Raw genomic sequence first — 21,371 nt, forward strand, 5'->3', positions numbered from 1 at the left:
CTGTACATGTCACTGCTCAGCTCCTCTATAGGAAACAAACAGGGGAGGGATGGGACACAGGGGGGGAGGTTTGTCTTTTTTTTTCTTTAAAAAAAGTGTCTTGGCACATTTGATCCTTTATTTCAACACGAGGTATCTGCAGCGCTCTTTGTATCCTGGGATGGAGGTGTGCAGGGAGAAAGGGGGGAGCAGGGAGAAAGGGGGAGCAACGAGGTTAAACGGGGAAATAATGAACCAGAGGTCACAGAACATCACGTGTAACCGAATCCCTCTTCAGTTCATTAAGCACAAGCAGGAAGCATTTGCTTGTGGCTGTTTGACAGAGCCCACGTGTGGAACCCCCAGCCCCCCAGTCCCCAAATACAAACCAGCCCCAAGAGGAAAATCATCCCCAAACTGTGGCAAAAGGAAAGGCTTTTCCTTATTAAATCACTTACTTTCTCCTCCTGTGGCCTCTCCAGAGCCCTCTGCCAGCCCCGGGACTTGGTATTGATCAGCTGGAACCCTGGAAGAGCTGCGGATGCTGCTGGAAAAACCCGGATTCCAGGAGAGCTTTTGGGTATCAAGCCCAGTCCAGATCTGTGGGGTTGTTAGTCCCGAGCTCGAGCTTTACTGGTGACACTGGGATCTAAATGGGGCTCAGTGAGCACATCCAAGCTCCTTTTAGCTGCCAGAACCATCCCAGGGCAGCCAGACCCGGTTCCCACGGGGACTGTCAGGGCTGAGGAGAAGAACCGCGTTTCGTACCGTGAGCTGGGAAACCGGCCCCAGGACTGGCCGGGCACCAGCAACACGGGGTCTGCCCACTGCAGAGCCACTGGCAAAGAAACACCAACGCTGCAGGAGTTCATACTACCTTTATTATACAACATTTAAGAGTCATTTGCTGCCTGTCCCCTCACAGCTCCCATCGTCACCTCACCAAAGCCCCCAGAGAGACGTGCTGGGCTCTTCCAGAGGGGATGGGTGATGCTGTTGGGGGAAGAAACAGGCGTTGAACGGCAGCGGAGCCACTCGAGGTGGCAGCTGCCAAACTGCTCAGGCCCAGCCAGGCGCCTCCAGGAGTCCGAGCGCGGCCGGCCCCGCGCTCGCGGTGCTCAGGCCCAGAGCGGGCTGAACCCATCGATGCTCTCACACTGATATCCACAGACAGGAGCCAAGCAGAGGTAACGCGGAGCCGAGCAGAAGGTAAGAAAAAGGCCAAAGTCAATTGAGTTCATACTCACACCAACCTTATTCTGAGTTTCACCTAGTTCTGAGCTCGCTGCTGGATTCCAAGCTGTTCCACAGCTCCGTTCTCCTCCCCACCCACGCAGGAAGCCCCCAGGGATGTTGGCTCTTAGGGATCCAGCTGTGCCCATGAGTCTCCCCAGGGCTGTGGCGAGAGGATCGGGGGGGCTTCTGCAGCGTCTCGCTCACTCCAGGCTCTGACCCGATCCCACACAGATCACGGGAGCACCCAGCACAGCCTCGAGTGAGGTTTTTATGGCACAAAGGTATTTTACCTTCTGACTCGTAAAACAAGGTTCCAGTCTCGGCGTGAGGAGTCGCCGCTGGCAGCGAAGGGCCCCGGAGCACCTCAGGGTCCAGCCTCATCTCACAGGGATGCTAAGAGGGGACTCAATTCCCTCCCTCCCCTCACTGTGGCTCAGGAACCACTGACACCATCCACTTCTCACTCCCATCTCCTCCTCACCTTCACCCCTGAGGTCAGGAACACAGAAAGCGACTGTGAGATTCCTCCCCACCCAACCCCCCCCAAAGAGACCCCATTACACGCAACACACCGAAAGAAAGCAAAGCATCCCATTGCTATGATACAGAGAGAAGAGATGTGCTACCCACCGACTCAGAGTACCCCTCAGCGACCTCAAAGCTGCCTCTCCCCCTCCAACAGCTGCTTCCCAGCCCATGGAAAACACCCTCGTGGTGCAGCGCGGTCGCGTTCCCAGCCCCTCCCCAAGCCCGTGCCGGCACAGAGTTTGACACACGCTGAGCTCTTCTATTTCACAACACAACAGAGTATTTACAGACGCGTTCCCGACCCCGCGGCCGCGCCGGAGAAGGACCAAGAGTGGCAAGAGGCGTTTCAGGAAGCAGCAGCTGAGTTGTACGTGCAGACGGTTCTGAGAAACCCCACTCGGAGAACACAGAGCAGAGCGCAGGGAGCTGGTTCTCACACCTCCTCCTGCACCAGCTTCAGAGACGATGAAGTTCTGGGTCCTCACCGGTGCCATACGTGTCCCCTGGCCAAGTGCCGGCGGCTCCAGCTGCTCCCGGGAGGTTGAGGTCTGTCCCGCTGCTCCGTGTGGGACCGTTCTCTGCCCGCAAAGGGCAGGATCTGACCCTCTGACACCTCCTACCTCCAGACAAGTGCTTCCTGCTGCCTCCACCCGCTCTCGTGCCCCAGCACTGGCTGCTCCGGGGCTGCGGCTGCCAGAGTCTCACCCGGACTGGAGCGAACAGACCTGGCGAAGGCACAGGAAACCTTCCTGGGCAGGAATCCTTCGCAACACCCTGTGCAGGGATGGGCTTCATCTACACCCTGCTGTGTGTCCGAACAGGCACCGGCCAGACCCGGGAGGGAGCTGGGCATCCCCAGGGCGAGTGAGGATCTTCAGCAATGGAGAGTGAAGGGTCAGCTGGGGGCTGAAGGAAAGAACTTTCCAGAAGGGAGAGCCGGGCGCTGGGAGTGACGTTCCTTTGCTTCAGTGAGCAGGATCTTCCCAGCCACGAGTGGCACCTGCTGGCGTTGGGTTTGGTTTTAGAAAGGGAACAGGCACTGTCCTCACCCCGGCAGCACCCACCTCTCCCCCTGTCCCCGGAGCGATGCAGATCCTCACAGGGCCAACTGATACCAGCTGAACTGCACAGCCCGACCCAATACAAGGTTCCAAGGGTTGTTTATGGAAAAGATCTTCTGCTCCCCCAGATTATCGGAACAAGGACACGCTGGGAAAGGTTCAAGCCGCCCAGTCCAAAGAGGGGCCGGTCCCAGTCCCTGCCCACGCTGGCAGGCACCGCCCAGGAAGGACGCGATCTTCTCCTTCCAGGTGGTTAGAGCACCAAAGGCCAAACATTCACATGGCTCTTTCTATTTTTATAACCACAGCAGAACCAGAGGATGCCATCAAAGACCAGATCCACATTCCTGACTCAGTTCCTTTGGTCACCACTGCTGGTACAGCGATGAGCCATTCTCCGACCCCTTCCCTTCGGCGAATGGTCCCTCGTATCGGAATCGGCTGAGATTGATTTTCCCTGGATCTGTGGTAGGTCCAGACCAGAAGATTTAAGCAGGCTGAGAGGTGCGTAGTATTAAAAAAACATCCTTAAGAAACACTGAGGTAGACTGCACCAGAACAGGACACAAACAATCCCAGCCACATCCACCTGCTGAGATGCTCTGGATCCGGGTTTACGTGTTCTCTGTGGTTAAGAAACTCATTGTTGCCTCTCTATTTTTTTTTTGTTTTCTTTTTTTTTTCTTTTTACAGCATTTTATATATTAAAATAAATAAAAAAGTTCTGATAAGAAAACCTCTTCCTTAGAAAAGCGTGAGGATGCGTCTCCTTCCCGGCGGCGCCGCACGGAGCCGCTGAGCAGCTGCTGCTGCAGAGAGCAGAGGAAATGTAAACGAGGCCGTTTGCAACCGAAGGCTCTGACCTGTGTCTGGACTTCCCCATCCCATCTGACTTCGTGCGCAGCCTCCACCACCTCTGTCCGACTGGGAGGGACTCAGCTGGTGCCCAGGACTGAAGCTCATGGTGCAGCACGGAGCCGGAGCGGGGTCAGAGATGCTTCCCCATGAACTCCAGCCCCCTGCGTCGCTCACAGGAGAAACCAGTGGCTCAGTCCAGCTGGAATTAAAAGCCACACACCAGCCTGGTGTCCCCCTGCTCTCAGCAAGGCAGGAGAACCCTGTTTTCTCCTGGCAGAGAGCACAAATTGGCTTTTGGTCTGGGAGGACCAAGCGCCTCTGTCTCCCCTTTAAAACCACCTCCTGTTTGACCCTGCAACAGCGACGAGCTCCAGGTCTTGCTCCAGCACTCCTCCTCCCCCAGCGTGTTCCTGCACCACACCAGACACGTTCGACTTCACAATTCTCCTCTAACCCCTTACACTCACCAGCTAACGAGCTCTGCCTTTTGAGCCAACAGCAGCAAGGCCAAAGCACAGTCCAGAAGATGAAAGCTGACATCCTGAAGAGCTGAACGCAGTGGCTGACACAGGCGTCCCAGGAAGCAGCGTGGGGATCCGAGGAAAACATCCATGGCCACAGGTAGCAGCAGCAGCCAGGCAGCAGGGAGCTAACCAGGATCCTGCTCAGAGCCCAGAGCCTTCTGCTCTCCCCCTCTGACTGGCATTAGTGTCTCTGTTTGTGGTTAGAGTTCTTCCTCATCCTCCTTCACCAGCTGCTTCTGCGGCACAGAAGGCAAAGCAAAGGGTGCAGGGGGCGAAGGAGCCGTGGGACCGGGATGCTCTGGTGTCCTTCATCCCAAGTGCTTTATCTATCTCAGGGCTTCGACTGGAGCCGGCTGACTGCGCCGTGTCAATCACAACACCCGGTGTGACCTGTGTCAGGTACAACCTGCCCCTGCACCTCACAGCCCCTCGAAGGGTTAATCAGCTATTGTTAGTTCATCCTGAAATCTTTGGACCACTTTAAGACCAAACAATCCCCCAAATCTTCCCCTCCCCGAAAGGACCATCAACAGTCAATAATTTATATCAAGTTAAAATTTAAACTAAAGACATTTTTTTTTTTTAAATATCTTACAACAAACAATATATATACTCAAGGCTGGAAGGACAGAAAACTCCCTACGTGGATCTCAGGGCAGGGGGCTCCCACTTCGTTTGGTCTTTAAAGTACCCACAAATCCCAGATTCCGGCTCCTTTGGCTCCCAGCAGATTTTCCTCATTTGTTAATGAGGGAAAATCCACTCCGAAGAGTCCTTAGTATAAAAATAATCTGTTGAGGGTTCGGGCGCTCCAGGGACTGCGGGGAGAAGGAGGAAACACACCCTTTGGAGAAGAGGAAAGCTCCTGTGAGAACATACAAAACTTATGTACAAAAAGAGAAGAGAGAGAGAGCTGTATACGTTGCTATAGGTACACACCCCACATGTATATACTGCACACACGCACACGCACGCACCCCTGGGCGTTCACCCCTTTAAAAACGGTCTGAAAGCAGCAGCTCTTGGTCAATCTGAGGATCTGGCGCGTCCGACTGAGGTGTCAAGTCCTTCAGAGTGTTGCTGGAAGCCTGGGGATCCCACTGGAAATGCTTCTGCCCTGGTTTGTTCCACACCGTTCCCCCGCTGGAGCTCAGACACCAGCAACGCTTCAGCGTCTCTTGTGGATGCTCCTCCTGCGGTTGGGCTTAACGCGGTCGCTTCCTGTTTTGAAACCATGGAGACAGCAGGGAGAGCAGCCATGGAAACCTCTTCCCATCTCTGTTCACAGATAAATCCACTGACAACCAGTCGACTTGGCAAAAAAAAAAAAAAAAACCCAACAAAAAAAAAAAAGAAGAAGTATTAATCATAATCTGATTAAAAATCTGCAGAGTCTGTAGATGTGTGTGTCATACACTGTGGCAGCAATAACAAGAGTCCTGAGATTTGTGGAGGGGGGGGTAAAAAAAAAGCAGACACAACCCTTGGGCTGAACGGGATGCGTTAGGATGGGCTTGACCTGGGCATGGAGAGAATCCGCCCGTTCTTCTTGCCACCGTTCATGTGAGTGTAAGGGATGTGCTCTTCATAGTTCCCCTTGAGAGCCATGGAGGGCCCGTTGTCCCTCCCCAGGACTTTGTCCCTCTGTGAGTAGGAGGAGGGGTCCAGGGGAATGCTCTCCATGTTCTCGAAGTCCATCTCGTACTCCTCCGTTTCCAGAGGTTTGTTCTCCTCGCTGTAGAAGAAGGAGACCTCATGGAAGCTGGGGTGCAAGTCCTCCTTCAGCATCTCGATGATCTCGATGAAGGTGGGGCGCATTTTCGGGTTGTACTGCCAACACATGTGCATCAGGTTGTTCCTACAGTGGGACAAACCAGAGTCAGGGGCAGGAAGCAGCAGGTTCTGTGGGCAGGGCTGGCACGGGACCAGACAGGGACCCCCCCCACCCCAGACTCCTCTGACACCCCGAGCTGTTTGTTCTCTTTCCAGTCTCCACGTTTCCCTGCAGATCCCAATGCTCCTTTTTCTCTATTTCTGTCTAGATCAAAAAATTCCTCCCAATTCCTTCCATTGTTCCTGCCTCGGCTTCCGAAGGAAACGGGGCTGCGACTCACATGCTCCCTGTGCACTTACAGCAGGGTCATAACTTTTTAATTCATTCCATTTTAATTTTATCCCAGCCTGAAAGATAACAAAGCCCCTAAAATTCAAGGGGAAGAGGAGGCTGTGCAGAGGACAGAGGTCCTGTAAACATCCCACCCAAGAGCAAGGCCGTGGCAGGAGGTCGCAGGTTATCGGACACTCTGGAGAGAGAACTTGGGAGCACAGAGAGTTTCAAACTGGAGCTGGGAAGGGGCTGCAGAGACAATCAGCCAGGGCAGAGGGTGTTTCAGAGAGATACTCACAGAGTATGTTTGTTCTTTGGCTCTGAAGCACCACCCAGACCCTCAGTGGGCTGGGGAAGCGGGTACAGGAACCAGTCACCCTCTGTGCTCCCTTTCCCAGCCAGGGCTCCTTCCCCTCACCACTGCACATGGCTTTGGTGGTGGCTCCTCACACCCTCCCTGAGCTCAGGTTAAACAACTTCTAACAGGATTTTTATTTTAATTACTCTGACAGAAGCAGCTTAGGGAGGGTCTGGCAGGCCTGGGGACAGCAAACCTCACAGGAGCAGCTGTGGAGCATAACCCTTCAGCCTGGTGCAGAACAGCCCGTAACCTCTGCACAGTGCTGCTCCCCATCCCCACGCAGGGCCCTTGTTCCTCCCTAACCCTGAGCCTCGTGCTTTAAGCAGGGCAATGGCTCTGTCAGAAACACAAAGGCCTCGGACGTGAGCGGCAGCTCCCAGCTCCGTGCAGGAGTCACCTACCTCTGCCATCCTCCTAAGCCGTAAATTGGGTTTCTGGAAGTCAGCAGTAAAGAAAACAAAGGGGCTGTTGCAATTTTCTGGACTGTTTGTGTAGGGAAGAGAGATGAATTATGGAAAAGCTCAGCAGAGCTGGGATTAACAAGCTGCTCTCCAGCCCCTGTAGCCACGGGGATGCAGGCAGTGGCCAGGCTTTGCCACGGGACAGAAGCCAAGTGCCATCCACCAGCTTGTAGGAGAGGAAAAGCATTTTGTCTGGAGCAGCTGATAAAGTGCTTATTGGGTTTTTAAGCTTTTCCTGTGCTTTGTCCTTCTCTACTCCCAATGAAAGGTTGGTTTATTTCCCCTCTGGTGCAGCAGACTGGCTCAGGAATTCCCAGGCCACTGAGAAGGAGCCTCTGAGCAAGGTAGCTCCCTGAAATCAACTTTCCTCCTCCCCAGCAGAGAAGGGAATCACCCCTGTTGGTCCCACTTCAGCTACTGAGTGTAGGCTGGTTGAGTGTCCCCTGCTTTGGTACTTACAGCCTCTCCAGGCAGTTGTCTGGCTGTTCCAGGCATCCTCCATCCATGACAAACTTTAGCACCTGTTCATTGGAGAGTCCCTGGTACGGCTGCTCGGCCAAACTGCTTATTTCCCAGAGGACAACACCAAATGACCTAAGCAAGAGGGAATAAAGCATCCTGGAGAGTCTCGTTTTGGAGAGCACGTACTTTAGGAGAGCAGAACCTTGTTTTTAAGAAGGGGGTTTCAAAGCAAAGCTTTTGGTTCCTCTGCACTCCGAGGACGCCAGCAGCTCTCAATTGAAACCACGTGTGTTACAACAGTGAGCTCTTGAGCTCCAATCTGCTTGGGATGGTGGGGCAGAACTTACCACACATCGGAATACGCAGTGAAAACACCATCCTTCAGCGACTCGGGTGCCATCCAGCGCACAGGCAGCAGCCCTTTGCCTCCCTTCCGGTAATAATCCGTCTCATAGATATCTCTGGTCATGCCAAAGTCTGGGAGAAGCAATGGGGATGTGTTAAACACCCTCCCCTTGTACTGTGCAACATCTCCAGGCGAACGCTTCCTCCCTCTGACACTATTCCCATCCACCCAGTTGGGCTCCGATGGTCCTTCGTCACCTTGTCGTGAACATTCAAACCACCTCCCTCTTCCCTGTGCTTTTGCTCTTCTGAGCTACTACAGAGCCAGGACGCAGAGAGGCTGCAGGGTTACAATCTTTAGTGACAGTTTCTATTCTAAACATTGTTTTTATTCAAGCCCTTGAAGCAAACCAGAGCTCTCCCTGCCCCAAAACCCTGCTGCCTTGGCTTGAAGTCCAGAGAGGTCTGAAAACAAGCCAGCCTGGGGAGTTTTGGTTTATTTTTAAATGTTTTATTTACTTATTTCTAAAAGGGTTTGGGTTGGAACCTGGTTCTTGTGGAAGATAAATGACTTTTAGTAGGTACTTGACCTGGCGACGGGTTTATTGATGCTTGGTTTGTTGTAGCCAACACCACCATTGCCATGAAAGCAAAGATCAGTGGGCAGTGAGGGTTGGAGAGGCAATAAACCCTTTGGATAGAGGCTTGAGAAGGTGAGGAAAGCTGCTCTGGCTCTAAGGGAGATGGTTTTCTTACCCAAGTCTATAGAATTCTTCCTCAGGGAAGAGGAAGAGGGATGTTTGCTGCACTTCCCAAGGGAGCCAGTGGAAACCACCTGAGTTTGCCACATCTGCCTCGGGCTTCACGTATTTCCCTTTGTAGCAAATACAACCCAAGGGTTTCTCTCCCAATCCCACACTACCTACCTCCAATCTTCACAGTGAAGTCTTCTGCAACCATGCAGTTCCGGGCTGCCAGATCCCTGTGCACGAATTTCTTGGCGTTCAGGTAGGCCATGCCGTCGGCGATCTCCGCAGCCATCTGGATCATCTCTCTCAGCGTGGGTGGTGGACGCCCGGGGTTATTCTACAAGAAATAATGAAGTATTAACCCCCAAATCAAGCCACTCTGTTGCCCAACAGAGTCCCTCTCTCCTGCCCGTACCTCGGCGTCAGGTCGCAGGGAGCGAAGGTAACTTTTCAGATCTCCATGTGCCATCAGCTCCATGACCACCAGAGTCGGTTGTCCTTTTGAGACCACCCCAAGGAGGCGAACCTGGAAAGTAAGTGAGCAATTCCCTCAAGGATATGTCCAAAGACACTGGGCAGAGCCCAGCAGGGGGAAGAGGAGGGGGGGGTATAGCAAAGCCAACACCCCAAACAAGAGCTCAGAACAGCACTGCAGACCCCTGTCATGCCAAGAAGTTTTGGAAGATGTGTTTTATAAACACGGCTTGGGAAGACCCCGGCTCCTTCTGATCGATGCCTCTGCAGAGGGGGTTTGTAAGCCACAGGTCAGGCTTTGATAGCCCCCAGGGAGCTCTTAGCTACGTGAGGGGACTCGCTAATCACTTACCACATGATGGCAGCTGAAGCCTTTCATCACAGACGCCTCGTTTAAGAACTCGATGCGCTCGCGCAGGCTGGCCGACTCGTTGACGGTTTTCACGGCCACGCGGGTCTCCGGCTCCCCCTTCACGATGTCCTTGGCGATCCCTTCGTACACCATGCCGAAGGAGCCCTGGCCCAGCTCCCTCAGGAGAGTGATCTTCTCCCGTGGGACCTCCCATTCGTCAGGGACGTAGACTGTCGAGCAGAGAGAAACGTTTCTGACCTGGGGAAGTGCCTTTGGAAAGGCCTTTCTGCAGCAGCCCTGTGCAGCGCTGCCACAGCACGCGATGGGTATAAATTAACAACAACCAGAGACTAAACAAGCCCATAAAGACACCACCAACCCCATGCCTGAGCGACCAGACAAGGAATAAAGCCCCCAAGTCAGCCCTCAGTGCTCTCACCATCACTGGCGCTGAGATATTCAGGGTTAGAGGATGCGTAGAGGGGTCCAGTTGGTCCTTCGGTTTGTCTGGAAGAGACACAAATCCATCAGCACATCTGCAGCCCTGACATGTTAGAACTGAAGGTGGCTGCATGAATTCTCAAAGCATTCAGCAAAGACAAACTGTCCCAAATCCCAAAGGCACAAAATCTTCCCTGAACTCAATTAATGCTGTGATTGTTATCTAAATTAGAGAGTAAACACAGAGTTACTTCCAATTAATAAGGTCTTTGGATGTAAGTTTTGCTTGCCCTGGTGGTGATGACAACAGCAGATCACACTCACCTCTTCCTCACAAGCACGTAAGCAGCAGCAATAATTCCAGCAATTATTATGGCAAAAAGAATCGGAACGATTATCACGGCTATATTAGGCTGAGCATTCACTAGGAGAGAAAGAGAGAGCTGGAGCTATTAATCAGGTCGAAAACACATGTCCTTCCCTCAGTGAAACCTCTCCCTTGAATAAATTGGAACAACCAAGAAACCAGAGGCAACTTCTGATATGGAACGTGAAGCTGGTCAGAGCAGGGGCTCACCCTGAGGAGTCACAGAATCAGAGTCCTACATTTCTCAGTCACTTCAGTTTATTGAAAGTAGTTGGATTGGTAAATATTTTCTGACCACCCCCTGCAGTTCCCTGTGTGCTGCTTGCTGTCCCCCTTCCAAAACTAACCTGGGTTTCAAGCAGGAAGTAAGTGTTATGGGGAAAAAGAATGCACTCACAATAATCAGCCACGTAGAAATAGGTAGGCTCTGTCCAGGAGCCATTTCCAGCCAGCGACGTAGCGCGGATACGGACACTGTAGTTTCCAGGATGCAGCCCCCGGAGTTTGCAGCCCTGCTCCATGGCAAAATGCTTCCGGGAAACGCAGTAGTGTGCTTCCTGCAGGAACAGGGGCGAGAAGGATGCATCATGCTACCCCTGCAGCAACCTGGGAAGCACCCCAGGATTCCTCTCCCACCTCCTCGTCACCCCAGGATTCCTCTCCTACCTCCTTGTCTGGCAAACAAGCACAGATGGGGCTTTCACATGATGTATATTGGGCTTTACCTATGTAGGGGTTTGTCCTGGATTTGTGTTTTACAGTTTGGTGGTTGGATTACACAGAGATACGTACAGAGCTCAGCCCTGGAACCTGAGCAGGGCTGGCAAACCCTCCCACCCGTGTGGTGCTGGCCTCGGCGGCACAGCTGGGCTGCCCACCAGCTCTCTCGGGCTGCCCACGGGCTCTTTGTTTCTCTGAGCCACTGAAATCCAGATACAACATTCACAGAACACCTCCACGCAGAAGGCTGACAAGCTGGACACGCCCCTTCAGCAAACAGGCACCACACAACCAGGTTTTTATTCCACAGCGTTGCCAGAGGAATAAAAAGTCTATAGTGAAGCTGTATGTCATGCAGGGGGGAACCAGACCAGGCAGATCACCATACACATGAGGGGTGTAAAGCCCAAACTGCCCCAGGCTCCTGGTCAGAGCCACTTCTCCAAGCGTGCTGTGTTAAGGAGCAAGCAGGAGCTCTCACCTCTGTCTCCCCCAGACGCCCGTAGTTCACTTCATACAGCACAATGAGACCGTTGGGCTCCTTTGGCTCCTGCCACTTCAAATGCACAGTGTTTTTTTCAACCATTTCATGGGTAACTGGACCAACGATGTCATCAGCCTTAGCTAGAAGCAAGGTCACCAATAATTAGCAGTTTTATTTCACATCTTTGGCTAAATTCACAGCTGCCATCACTCTGCCCCTCTCCCTTCCCTACCTATGTGATGTTCCTGCATTGTGGTCGGCTCCCTTAGGAAAAGGAGCCTCTTAAAGCAGCCACCCACCCAAAGCACAGCCCAGGAAGAGATTTACCTTCCGGCATGGTCCTGGCACTGACATAAGCTGCGACGCCGCACCGGGACTCCTGAGCGTCGTGGTTACAGGCGTGGAGCTCGATGCGATACCCGGTGAAATGCCGCAGGCCTGAGATAACCAGGGACTCCTTGGACTTCACCTTTTCAAAAGGTTTCTGCTCCTCTGCACTCTCAGCTGCCGCCACCGAGTTGTTGGGCGAGGAGGCGATGGTGGGTATCACCACGGTGGCGTTTGCCACTGAGCCGAGGTCCCTTCGCTTTCTCGATGGCCTGTGAAGTGACACAGGTTACGGCTCTGTTGGTTACACTCAGTGTACAGGTGTTCACCTGAAGGGTTAAAGAGGGCTCAGGGTGCCTCCAAAAACTCAACATGAAGCCTGTGTCTTCAACACAAGGGAATCAGGGCTCTCAGCCCTTTAACCACACATCCCCCAAACCCCTTCGCTGCACCCAGTCCATGCAGGAGGGGAACCCCCGCAGCACAACAGCAAACCAAGGAGTGTAAAGCACCTGCTTGAGAATTCAAGTCCTTCTGCATCCTCCTCCCAGCTAAATACAGCCTCAGTGGCTGCCTCGTGCAACACAGCGATGCTCCGGAGCTCAGCTCCCACACGATCTAGCTTTGAGCTAACGAGGTCATGCCACATACTCCTGGCATCACAGAACTCACATTTACAAAGCCAAGACTGGTTTCACAGCTCACTGGATCACATCTGCCCCCCTGAACCCCAAGTCTGACTCCAGCCTGGTAATTTTAACCTTTCCCAGCGAGACCAAACCTGTCACGTCCTTTTCAATGGCTGCATTTTAAACTCACTCACTGGATCAGGTATTAGTCACCCAGCTTTGTCAACAGAAGGTTCCCTCTCCGATTACCGTGTTTCGGTCTCAAAAATCAGGCTTTTTGAGTTGTACAACCTGAACTGGCAGAAAGATCCTGCCAAGTCCTGTGTCTGCAAGGGAGCGCTGCTGGCCAACCTTAACGTCAGATTTTGACAGTAAATAAACTCAGTGCAATGGAACTAAATTAAAACTATTCACAGAGTTTAAGTTTTTTGGGGTCTGGGGAGAAAAAAACAACCCAAGGAACAGGTATGAAACCAAAGCTCCTTGTGCTGCCTCTTCATGTCCCACCATAGGTTCGCCATGAGGAATTCCAGGTTGGGAACCAACGTGGTGAATTTAGTTACACAAAAGGAATTAATGCTGGGAGAAAACAGGACAGTGTGTTTGTTTCTATGGGGCTGAGGAAACCGTGTGTTTCTATGGGGCTGAGGAGCTGCTCTTTGTGTATGTGGCTATTAAAGGGTACAAAGAGTGACCTGAGCTGAACCCACACTTGAGGCATCTCCAGCCTCTAAAAATGTACCGAGCTGTTGAAGCAAACCTCCCCTGCCAGACTGAACTTTCCACTGTCACCCTGCGACTCCCCAGCAAATGATTTGCCAGCTACAGCAGCCACAGGGTCTGCACCTGCGACCCCCAGAGCCATCCCAGCCGTTACCCCTCCGACACAGCAGAGCTTAACCTCTCCTTGGAACTAAACACGGTGCTGTACACGATGACATGGGTGTATCTGCCCGCCTGGTGAAGAAAAGAGGATGCCAAACAGTGGGTTTGACAAAGCACATTCTGGTTTTTCAGTTTTCTTTCTCTAATTACTAATTAACTCGTTTTGGAGCTGCTGCTGTCTCAGCCTGTGCATTGTTCTGAACAGCCTGTGCATCGTCCCCTGACGGGGGGGCAGAGTTCAGAGACCCCAGTCTGGGTTGTTCCACCTCCCTCCTTCCCTCAGGAGAAATCTTGACCTTCCAAGCAGAACCTCTCCCGGGCTCAGGAGTGATGCTCCCCTCGCTGTGTGTGGAACATGGACTCAGCTGCTCCTGTTCCAGAGGATTTTGTTTTTCACAAGTAAAACAGTAATTTGACCACTGAGGCAACACAGAGCAAAAGGCAAGAGTAACTTCTTCCCTCACAAGTAACAGAGAGCAAGAAAAGCTCCTGAAGCTGTAAACTCCAGTCTCCCCACATTTCCTACCCTGGATTCACTGCAAGTTTCTTCCCAACTTCCCTGTAGCTTCCAGCAGCTGATGCCTTCCCATAGCTGCCCAGTGCAATTCTCCTTACAGCCCAGTGCCCCCTGCGATGCTCAGATCCAGGTTCCTCCTCTGCTGCCAGTAATGACACCACGGCTCTTGGCACACACCAAGATGGGAGTCACAGCTCCTCACCTGCACTGGGGGGGTTTTAAAATGCATCAGGTGTCTTAAGCACCCCCTCTGGCTGGCTGCACAACCACATTGGGAGGAGAAAAAAAAGAAAAGGAGGAGAAAAAAAAGAAAGCAATCAGATTGTCAGAACCACCTCCCTGCATCAAGAGGAGCCTGGCTGCTGCACGCAGCTCGGTTCTCCTCTGCTGCTGGAACTGTTGTGTCCTGGTGTGACTTTTCACCCTGAAACTTGTCCTTCTGATCAGCACTAACAGCAAGGGAACAGCAGAAGGAGCGACTGCACAAGCTTCCAGGCCAGGATGGCAGGAGTCCAGCAGGGCTTGTGGGGAGCAGAGCTGCCTGCTCACACCCTCGGTAATAAAACCCTCCAGTGCAGGAGCACAGCTTTTGTCAGGCAGCTGCAAACAAATGTTTATTAGCTAAGGGTGGTAAGGAGAGAGTAAATATAGAGCAGAGTCAGCAGCGGAGAGGGTAAATCATTAGGGACTCTAACCCAGTGCCTCCTCCCTGAGTTGCCTATGAAGTGTGAAGACATTCAACACCCCTCAACGCGACACCCCGTGTGCCATTGAAAACAGGACATTCCCCACCCCCAGCAGAAGCATTCCTCATGGGATCAGAGGTATTTCCCAGGCTAAGTGTGAGGAAGACCACAAATACCACTCTGAAGGACAAGGCTGGGGCATGCTAAACTTCCCTTTTCTTTGCCTTTCTTTTCAGCTGGATGGAAAGCTAGACCATGAAAAGCTAGACCACAGAATCTGAGGGCAGCTATTTTTGGCACCATGCAAGTTGAAAGGAGCTGCAGGGGTTTAGCTGTTTGTTAAGGATTCTCACTTTATTCTCGAGCTGAGGAGGATTCAGACATGGGAAACGAGAGCAGGATCTTCCAATGCAGGTGCCCAGCTCCCACCAGTTTCCACCTGGACTAAACAGTCTCTGGGAGGCACAGAGAGACTGACACTACAGCCACATCCAGCCCTGTATTTTCGTTTAATTACCAATTACATGTCCCTACCCCTGGCCACCTGGGCAGTAGGGTTGGACAATCATACCTGGGGACAAACACCTCGTTGTGAAGGTAGTTCTCAAAGGTCTTGCGGAAAGCTGACTCTTCCAGCTCCTTCTGTATCTGAGAGTCTGTCTTGGGACAGGAACAACATTCTCCACTGACCTCCTCGTTTTCACTTTGATTATACTTCTGAGGGTCTTCGGATTCAAAAGGGGGAGACCACGTCCTCGAGGGCAGTTTTAATCCTGTGGGCAACACAATTCCAGTATCACACGGGATTCACAGCACATTTGGGCATCGGGAGCTTTCCTATCCAGGGCTGAGCAGCTTTCCCTCTCTTACCACAGGCTTTTCATTCAAAGCTCAGCTATTTCTGAAACGGAGCTCAGGTGCTGCTGCAGTCAGAGTTCTACCCAGCCCATCTCACAGCTGAGATAACACAGGGCAGTGGGAAAGATTCTGGGAGTCCTCGACAAGACTCTGTATCCTGAGTCTCTAGACAGACACGGGATGCCTTCAAAAATGAGTTCAGCTGACTTATTACCCAGCTGAAAAGCAACAAGTGCAGAAAGGAGATGCCCAAAGGAAAAAATACCCCATCACTTGGTAAAGAAATGGTTTTGGAGAGCTTTTGCACGTGACTGTGCAGTAGCTCTTAGCAGTATAATGCAGTGGGAGAAGACAGCTGCATTTCGGGCTGAATGGGTCTTGAAAACAACAAAACTGGGTATCCTGAGCCCCTCTGAGGTGCACGAGGCATCTCCAGGCAATTCTGAGGCAGCACAGAAGCAGGCACAGAGAGTGGACCACCCGCTCACCTTTCAAGCAGTAGTCAAGTTCATACAGCTCACTGTCCTCTGCTTGCTGCTGCCAGTACACCAGGTAGTGCGTGATGTTCCCGTTGGGCTCTGAGGGCGGCTTCCACTTCAGAATGATCTGGGACGACGAGTTGGAAACGGATATGGGGTCTAACGGGACGGACGGCACTGCGTGGGTGGGAAAGGAGACAGAGGTCACTTCCAGCGCTCCCTGAGAGCTTGGCACAGCAAGAGACAAACACCGGCGAGTTTCCATTTCCGTGGGAACAAGCGGCGCTGGCTCGACACAGCAAATCCTCCAACACCCCACAGCAGGAAACACCGGGGCGCACACGAGCTCTAACACGTGGCCACACACCCCTGATGGCACCACAGCCCAGGCAGGGAAGCACACGCTCTCCTGTTCGCCTAGGAATTGCCTTCCCCCCGCAGCAGAGCGGCAGGGGCAGTGCAGAGTGTCACCGTCACGGGACTATCGTGACAACCAGGCAGAAAACCAGTTGGTTTTCTTTGTTAAGGGAACATGAATTTAATGACACTGACCAGTGGCGTTGGTTTGGACGTAGATGATTTCACTCTTAGCACCGTATGTTCTTCGTTCGTCTGAGAAGGTGACCAGAGTTTTAACGAACACAGCGTACTGCGTCCACGGCTTCAAGCCCCTCAGAAGCCAGCCTGGCTGGTGTTGGGTTTTGCCCTCATTTAACCGTGGTGGTGGGTCAACATCCACAACTGTCCAGCTATTTGACCCGCAGGCGTCTTGGCCGTCGAACTCCGTCACGTTCTGGTATGGACTTGAAGGGAAAAAGGGAAAAAAAGAGACTCAAATTAACAGAATTCTAATTTGAGTTTTTAAAAGCAACATTTCCAAAGACATTGCTGAAAGCTGGAATTCTTTACCCTTTGGAGAAAGCACATATATATATATATAACTATATATTAACTACATCTATATATATCTAACAGCCTCACTGCACTTACTCTGAAAAGCACAGGGAGCTCTGCAGCCTCCTAACAGCATCACAAACCAGATACTGCTCCACAGATGAACCCAACAAGCAAATCCAGGCTAATTACTTTCAGCTTTGTGAAAATCAGCTTGGTAACCCTGATGCTGAAAGAATGGTTCCCACTCCAACGGGAATAAACCCCTCAACACCCTACAGAGATAGTGAGGAGATGATAGGCTCCATGGTCAGTGTATGTAAGTCTAGAATGGCTGGAACATCTCATGTTTGGATTGCCCTCAAATAAGGAATTTTGATGGTACAGAACTTGCTAAGGCTTTTGTGCAAGAGTAACACTGGAGACTAAAGCATGGAAGCCAGACAGTTGCAGACACTGCACAGCAGTGCCCACAGCAGGCTCAGCATCTGCTCTTCAGTGCCAGCTGTCCCTTGTGGAAGCCCACCATGGCCACTGGTTTATAAAGCGATGGGTAACTCACGCTTCTTTGTAGAACAGCATAAATCCCAAGAGATCACGGAAATCAGGAGGCCAGTACGGCTCCCACTTCAACAGGATCTTGTCGTGAGAAGTTCTAATGGAAGAAAATTTCAGCAGTTCATTTTCACCTGGAACAGAAGTGAGGTGAGTTAGTTAGCACTAATGTTCTTCATTACTTCAGAAGTTTCCTTTCTCCACGAATATGAGAATGGTGGCATTGAGAAAAGCTGTTTGGTAAAGCCTTATCTTACCTTGATGCTATTCCTGCCTTAAGCCAGGGGTTGGGATAGATGCCAGCTGAAGTTGTTATGAGTGTATGGCATGAAAAGAACCCTGTGGAAGAGCTGAACTAGGTTCTATTAAGCTGTAAATCTAAAGGCAATGCATTTTAAGATTCCCAACGATTCATAAGGCCAAGCCCATGGTGATCTGCACAGCTTTGTAGGCTCTGCCTTCAGAGCATGAATTCCCAGCCTTGCCCAGTCCCTCTGCAAACAGGAGGGAAGGAACAACAAACAGTTGCAAGGGGGAGGAGTTCTGAGGCTCAAGGGATGTGTTACGATATGGTATGTCCAAGCAGCCTGAGAAGGACAGACTGTGTCCCCTCTGACTGGATTTGCCATCCCTGCAGAGCTGCCCAAGAACGCTCATTCCACTGGCACCACGTCCAGAACAAACAAGGGCTCTTCTTTCTTTATTCTTTTGTTTATTTTTGGTAAACAGGACACTGCCAATGCAAAAACTGGTCTTGAAATGTAAAAACAAGCAAAAAGCCAAGCTGGCAACCTGTGGGTTGAGGTGAGGGGTGGCAGAGAGATCAGCTCAGCAGAATGGAGTTAAAGCTGGCAAGGAGGAAGGAACCCATCTCCAGCTGCCTTTAAACATGACACCCAGCCAGCCCAGGAGCACACAGCCCAAGCTGGGCTTGGACCCTGAACCAAATTTCCATCCCCAAAGGTGGGAAGAGCAAGTTGGTGTCTCATGGGAGGTGGTGACCTTTACAGGCAGCTAATTCCTTGAAGCCCCTTCCCTCTGCCCAGGCTCAAGCTGTGATACCCCCGAGGGTGCAGCTCTGCGATGGGTTTTTATCCAGTAATGACAGTTTTTGGGTGGGTCATTGCATTCCCCACTCCCCACTGTGCTGGCAAACCAGACCAGGGACCTGACTGAGCTGGAAGATCTTCCCTCTCTACATCTGCTCACAAACAGCCACACTGGTGTACTAGATGGTGGCAGAAGCAGGGAAGGGCTGGGTTAAGCAGCCACAGGATGGGCTGAGCTGCTTTGTGAGCTGCATCGAGGAACCCAAATGAAAGGACCTGAAATTGTAGTCAAATTAACACTGGGGGTTTTGGTGTGTAAAACTTTGTGGGGGTAGGCAACGAATTGGAGCAGGGAGGTGACACAGCCCAAGAACAACCAAGAGGAAATGGCTTTTACCCCAGATTACTGCCACAGGCTGGTTCACATGTGGCCTCCACGAGTTTTACTGGAGCAAAGAGGGAAAGGGGGTTGTGTGAGGCACCGTGTGGGGCCAAACAGCGGGGCTGGGGGTGCAGAAGGGATCTGCTTACAGCAGTACTGCTGCCAAAATAAATGTCTGCAGAACTACATCTTCCCTGAGAGCATAAAGCAACACCACGTGGTTGCTCCTCAGCCATCCCAACGCAGGCACCATCTTATCATTGCTCCTGAGGAAAGCTGCTGGCTTAAAAACCTCTGAGAAGCCTAAGGAAAACTGTTGGGAAAATGTCTCTGCCTGTTGTCATAGCAATTCCTGCACGTGGCTCCAGGGACGGATGGAAACCCTGCTTCTCTCCCCTGTTTACTCTGCCTGCGCACTGTCGCCTCATGACATGGGAAAAGAAGATTAGGACTATTAATCGGGTACTCAGCAGTAACACAAAGTCCTGGGCTGGACTGGGGTTATGTTGTGCTACATTCTTCAAAAAGACATGGTACACTCAACCCTGAAAGCTCAGCACACACAGAGCAAACCTGTGAAGCCCCAAGCTGGCAAGGATGGCTCCTGGCCAGATGGAGAACCCCCAAGAACCTTTCCTGAGGGTGTATCGACTGTGTCACAAGTGAGCGGCATGTCCTGAGCCTGGTGCTTTACCCAAAGGACAGGGGCTGTCCCTGGAAAAGCATCCATGAGAGAAATGAGAGCAGGAGGTCAGCAAGGCAGGGGAAAAGGAAAAGGGTGCTGAGCTCTCTGCATTCTGGGACTTTCTTACATGAGGCTTGATCACCGTTGGTCTTCAGGGCGATGTCGTTCCTTTCCTGACGCCCCTTAGTCCCAGAGATCTCTTCCATCTTGTGGATTTCTGACAAACAGAGTTTGGGATTATAATGGAAGAAGAGTTTGCCCCGTGCAATAGTGAGGTTGTGTTTACTCCAGTCCCAGAGCTGGCGAAGGTTCTGGTTGTCCAAGGCATAAAATGAATAATTCCTGAAAGCAGAGAATGGAAAACATGGATTGGAGTGAGCAGGATCCACTGCAAACACGGGTTTTGTTCTCATGCACTAATCCAGACACCAAAGAAAAAGGAACACAAACTTCTCTCCCCTGGCAGCCCACAGCCAGAGGAACATTTAAAAATAACTTTGGAATTGTTTACTGATACAAATCACCCCGATAGCACTGGGGCTCCTTACACATTGAAATGAAACAGCTTTTGAAGGAACTCACCCAGCTTCCAGGGTTTCTCCTCTGATCAGGTGAAGTTTACGAAAAAAAGAAAGAGAAACCAAGGCGTAAGACCGGCGGATTTTGAGGTAACCTGAGATTTCTTCTATCAAGCCAAGATTCGCCTCTAGCTCAGCTGCTATGTTATCTACGGAGAGGAAAACAGTGGTTTTGGTTTCTGATAACAGAGAAAAACCCCAATACTGGAGCCCAAACACAGGAAATAGAATGGCTTTACAGGAATTCCCAAGACCTGACAGAGATCAGTTAGGAACCACCCCCCCAAAATGAGCATCCCAAAGGTTGTTTGTCCGAATCGCTCTACGATTCAAAGTGCTCAAAGCAAGAGAGAAACACCCTGGCTCACGCAGGGTGTCATGTTCACCCCTCTGACATCCAGCGCTCCCTGTCCCCTAGCTCATGCAGGACTTACTTCCTCCACGGATATTTATAACCAGGCTCCCGTTAACGATGGTGCAGCCGCGCAGCTCCTGCGCCGACGTCACCGAATCGATGGTCTTCTCTTTGCCGTAGTCGCAAACCTTGGGGCAGGGCCCGGCGCAGGGTGTGCAGTGCAGGCTGGAAAACAAGAGGCAGGAAGGTGATGGTCTCTGCAGAACCACATCTGGGGCATCCCTGGTGATTCTCAGGAGCAGAGTAACTGATGCAACGCGACGGCGTCCTGACAATACGTCGCAGCATTTGCTTGCCGTGAGCGGGACACGGCCCTCAGGAGCTCCTAATGACTGCAGCTAATTACTTTAAATTGCTGTTAGCACATCTCAGGCACTCATCCCTCCATCCCTTCCTACATTAACTGGACCAGAATGAAGGATTCGGGCTGTTTTCAAGAGCTCACCCACTGCCACGCTGCTCAGCACTATACACACCAGCAGGAAGAAACCCAGGTCCAGTCTCTATCCCGAGATCGTTAAGTGAAGGTGTAACTGATGAAGCAGAGAGCCAGCCCTTCATCTGGGAATCCTCTGACAAAGCTGCTTTAATGACAGGCGAGCGAGCACGTGCTTTGTGCTCAGGGGAAATACTTCTTACATGGCAGCAAGATGCTCGCTCGCCCCGGTCTAACACCACAAGAATGTGTTCCCAGCGAGTTCGGAGAAACAAACGCTCCAGGAAGAGCACAGAGTGGTGCTGTGAGGTCCCAGTGGCAGCAGCCTGGCCCACGCAGAGGAGAAGGGTGAGGGCTGCTCCCACACCAGCAGTGTGCCTGCTCTGGGGGCTGCCAGCTCCTTCTTTGGAAAAGCAAAAACAGGAAACGGGATAAAAAGTCCCATCAGGGTGAATTCCCTGAAACTGTGGCAGCAGGAGCACATCCA

General features: G+C 51.9%; 1 protein-coding gene across 2 annotated transcripts in view; it reads right to left on the reverse strand.

Annotated features, from left to right (window-relative positions):
• Positions 1–4,688: 4,688 nt before the first annotated feature.
• The window catches only part of INSR (insulin receptor), a gene marked incomplete at its 5' end in the record, with an annotated part of 45,609 nt that continues 28,926 nt past the window's right edge, over positions 4,689–21,371 (reverse strand). The window contains 18 exons of one of the 2 annotated variants that reach the window (XM_084276099.1): positions 4,689–6,044; positions 7,575–7,709; positions 7,925–8,054; positions 8,849–9,008; positions 9,087–9,197; positions 9,498–9,727; positions 9,937–10,004; positions 10,263–10,362; positions 10,703–10,862; positions 11,507–11,649; positions 11,837–12,108; positions 15,125–15,326; positions 15,900–16,067; positions 16,443–16,693; positions 17,347–17,473; positions 19,583–19,797; positions 20,038–20,182; positions 20,468–20,613. In XM_084276099.1, the coding sequence (XP_084132225.1) occupies positions 5,690–6,044; positions 7,575–7,709; positions 7,925–8,054; positions 8,849–9,008; positions 9,087–9,197; positions 9,498–9,727; positions 9,937–10,004; positions 10,263–10,362; positions 10,703–10,862; positions 11,507–11,649; positions 11,837–12,108; positions 15,125–15,326; positions 15,900–16,067; positions 16,443–16,693; positions 17,347–17,473; positions 19,583–19,797; positions 20,038–20,182; positions 20,468–20,613 (3,118 nt within the window). In that variant the 3' untranslated portion in view covers positions 4,689–5,689. Of the gene's footprint in view, positions 6,045–7,574; positions 7,710–7,924; positions 8,055–8,848; positions 9,009–9,086; positions 9,198–9,497; positions 9,728–9,936; positions 10,005–10,262; positions 10,363–10,702; positions 10,863–11,506; positions 11,650–11,836; positions 12,109–15,097; positions 15,327–15,899; positions 16,068–16,442; positions 16,694–17,346; positions 17,474–19,582; positions 19,798–20,037; positions 20,183–20,467; positions 20,614–21,371 lie in introns of both variants that reach the window. The other variant, XM_084276098.1, reaches the window with a different exon arrangement.

Source organism: Gallinula chloropus (genome assembly GCF_964237585.1).
Source record: "Gallinula chloropus genome assembly, chromosome: 28".
In the NCBI taxonomy this organism is placed as follows: domain Eukaryota; kingdom Metazoa; phylum Chordata; class Aves; order Gruiformes; family Rallidae; genus Gallinula; species Gallinula chloropus.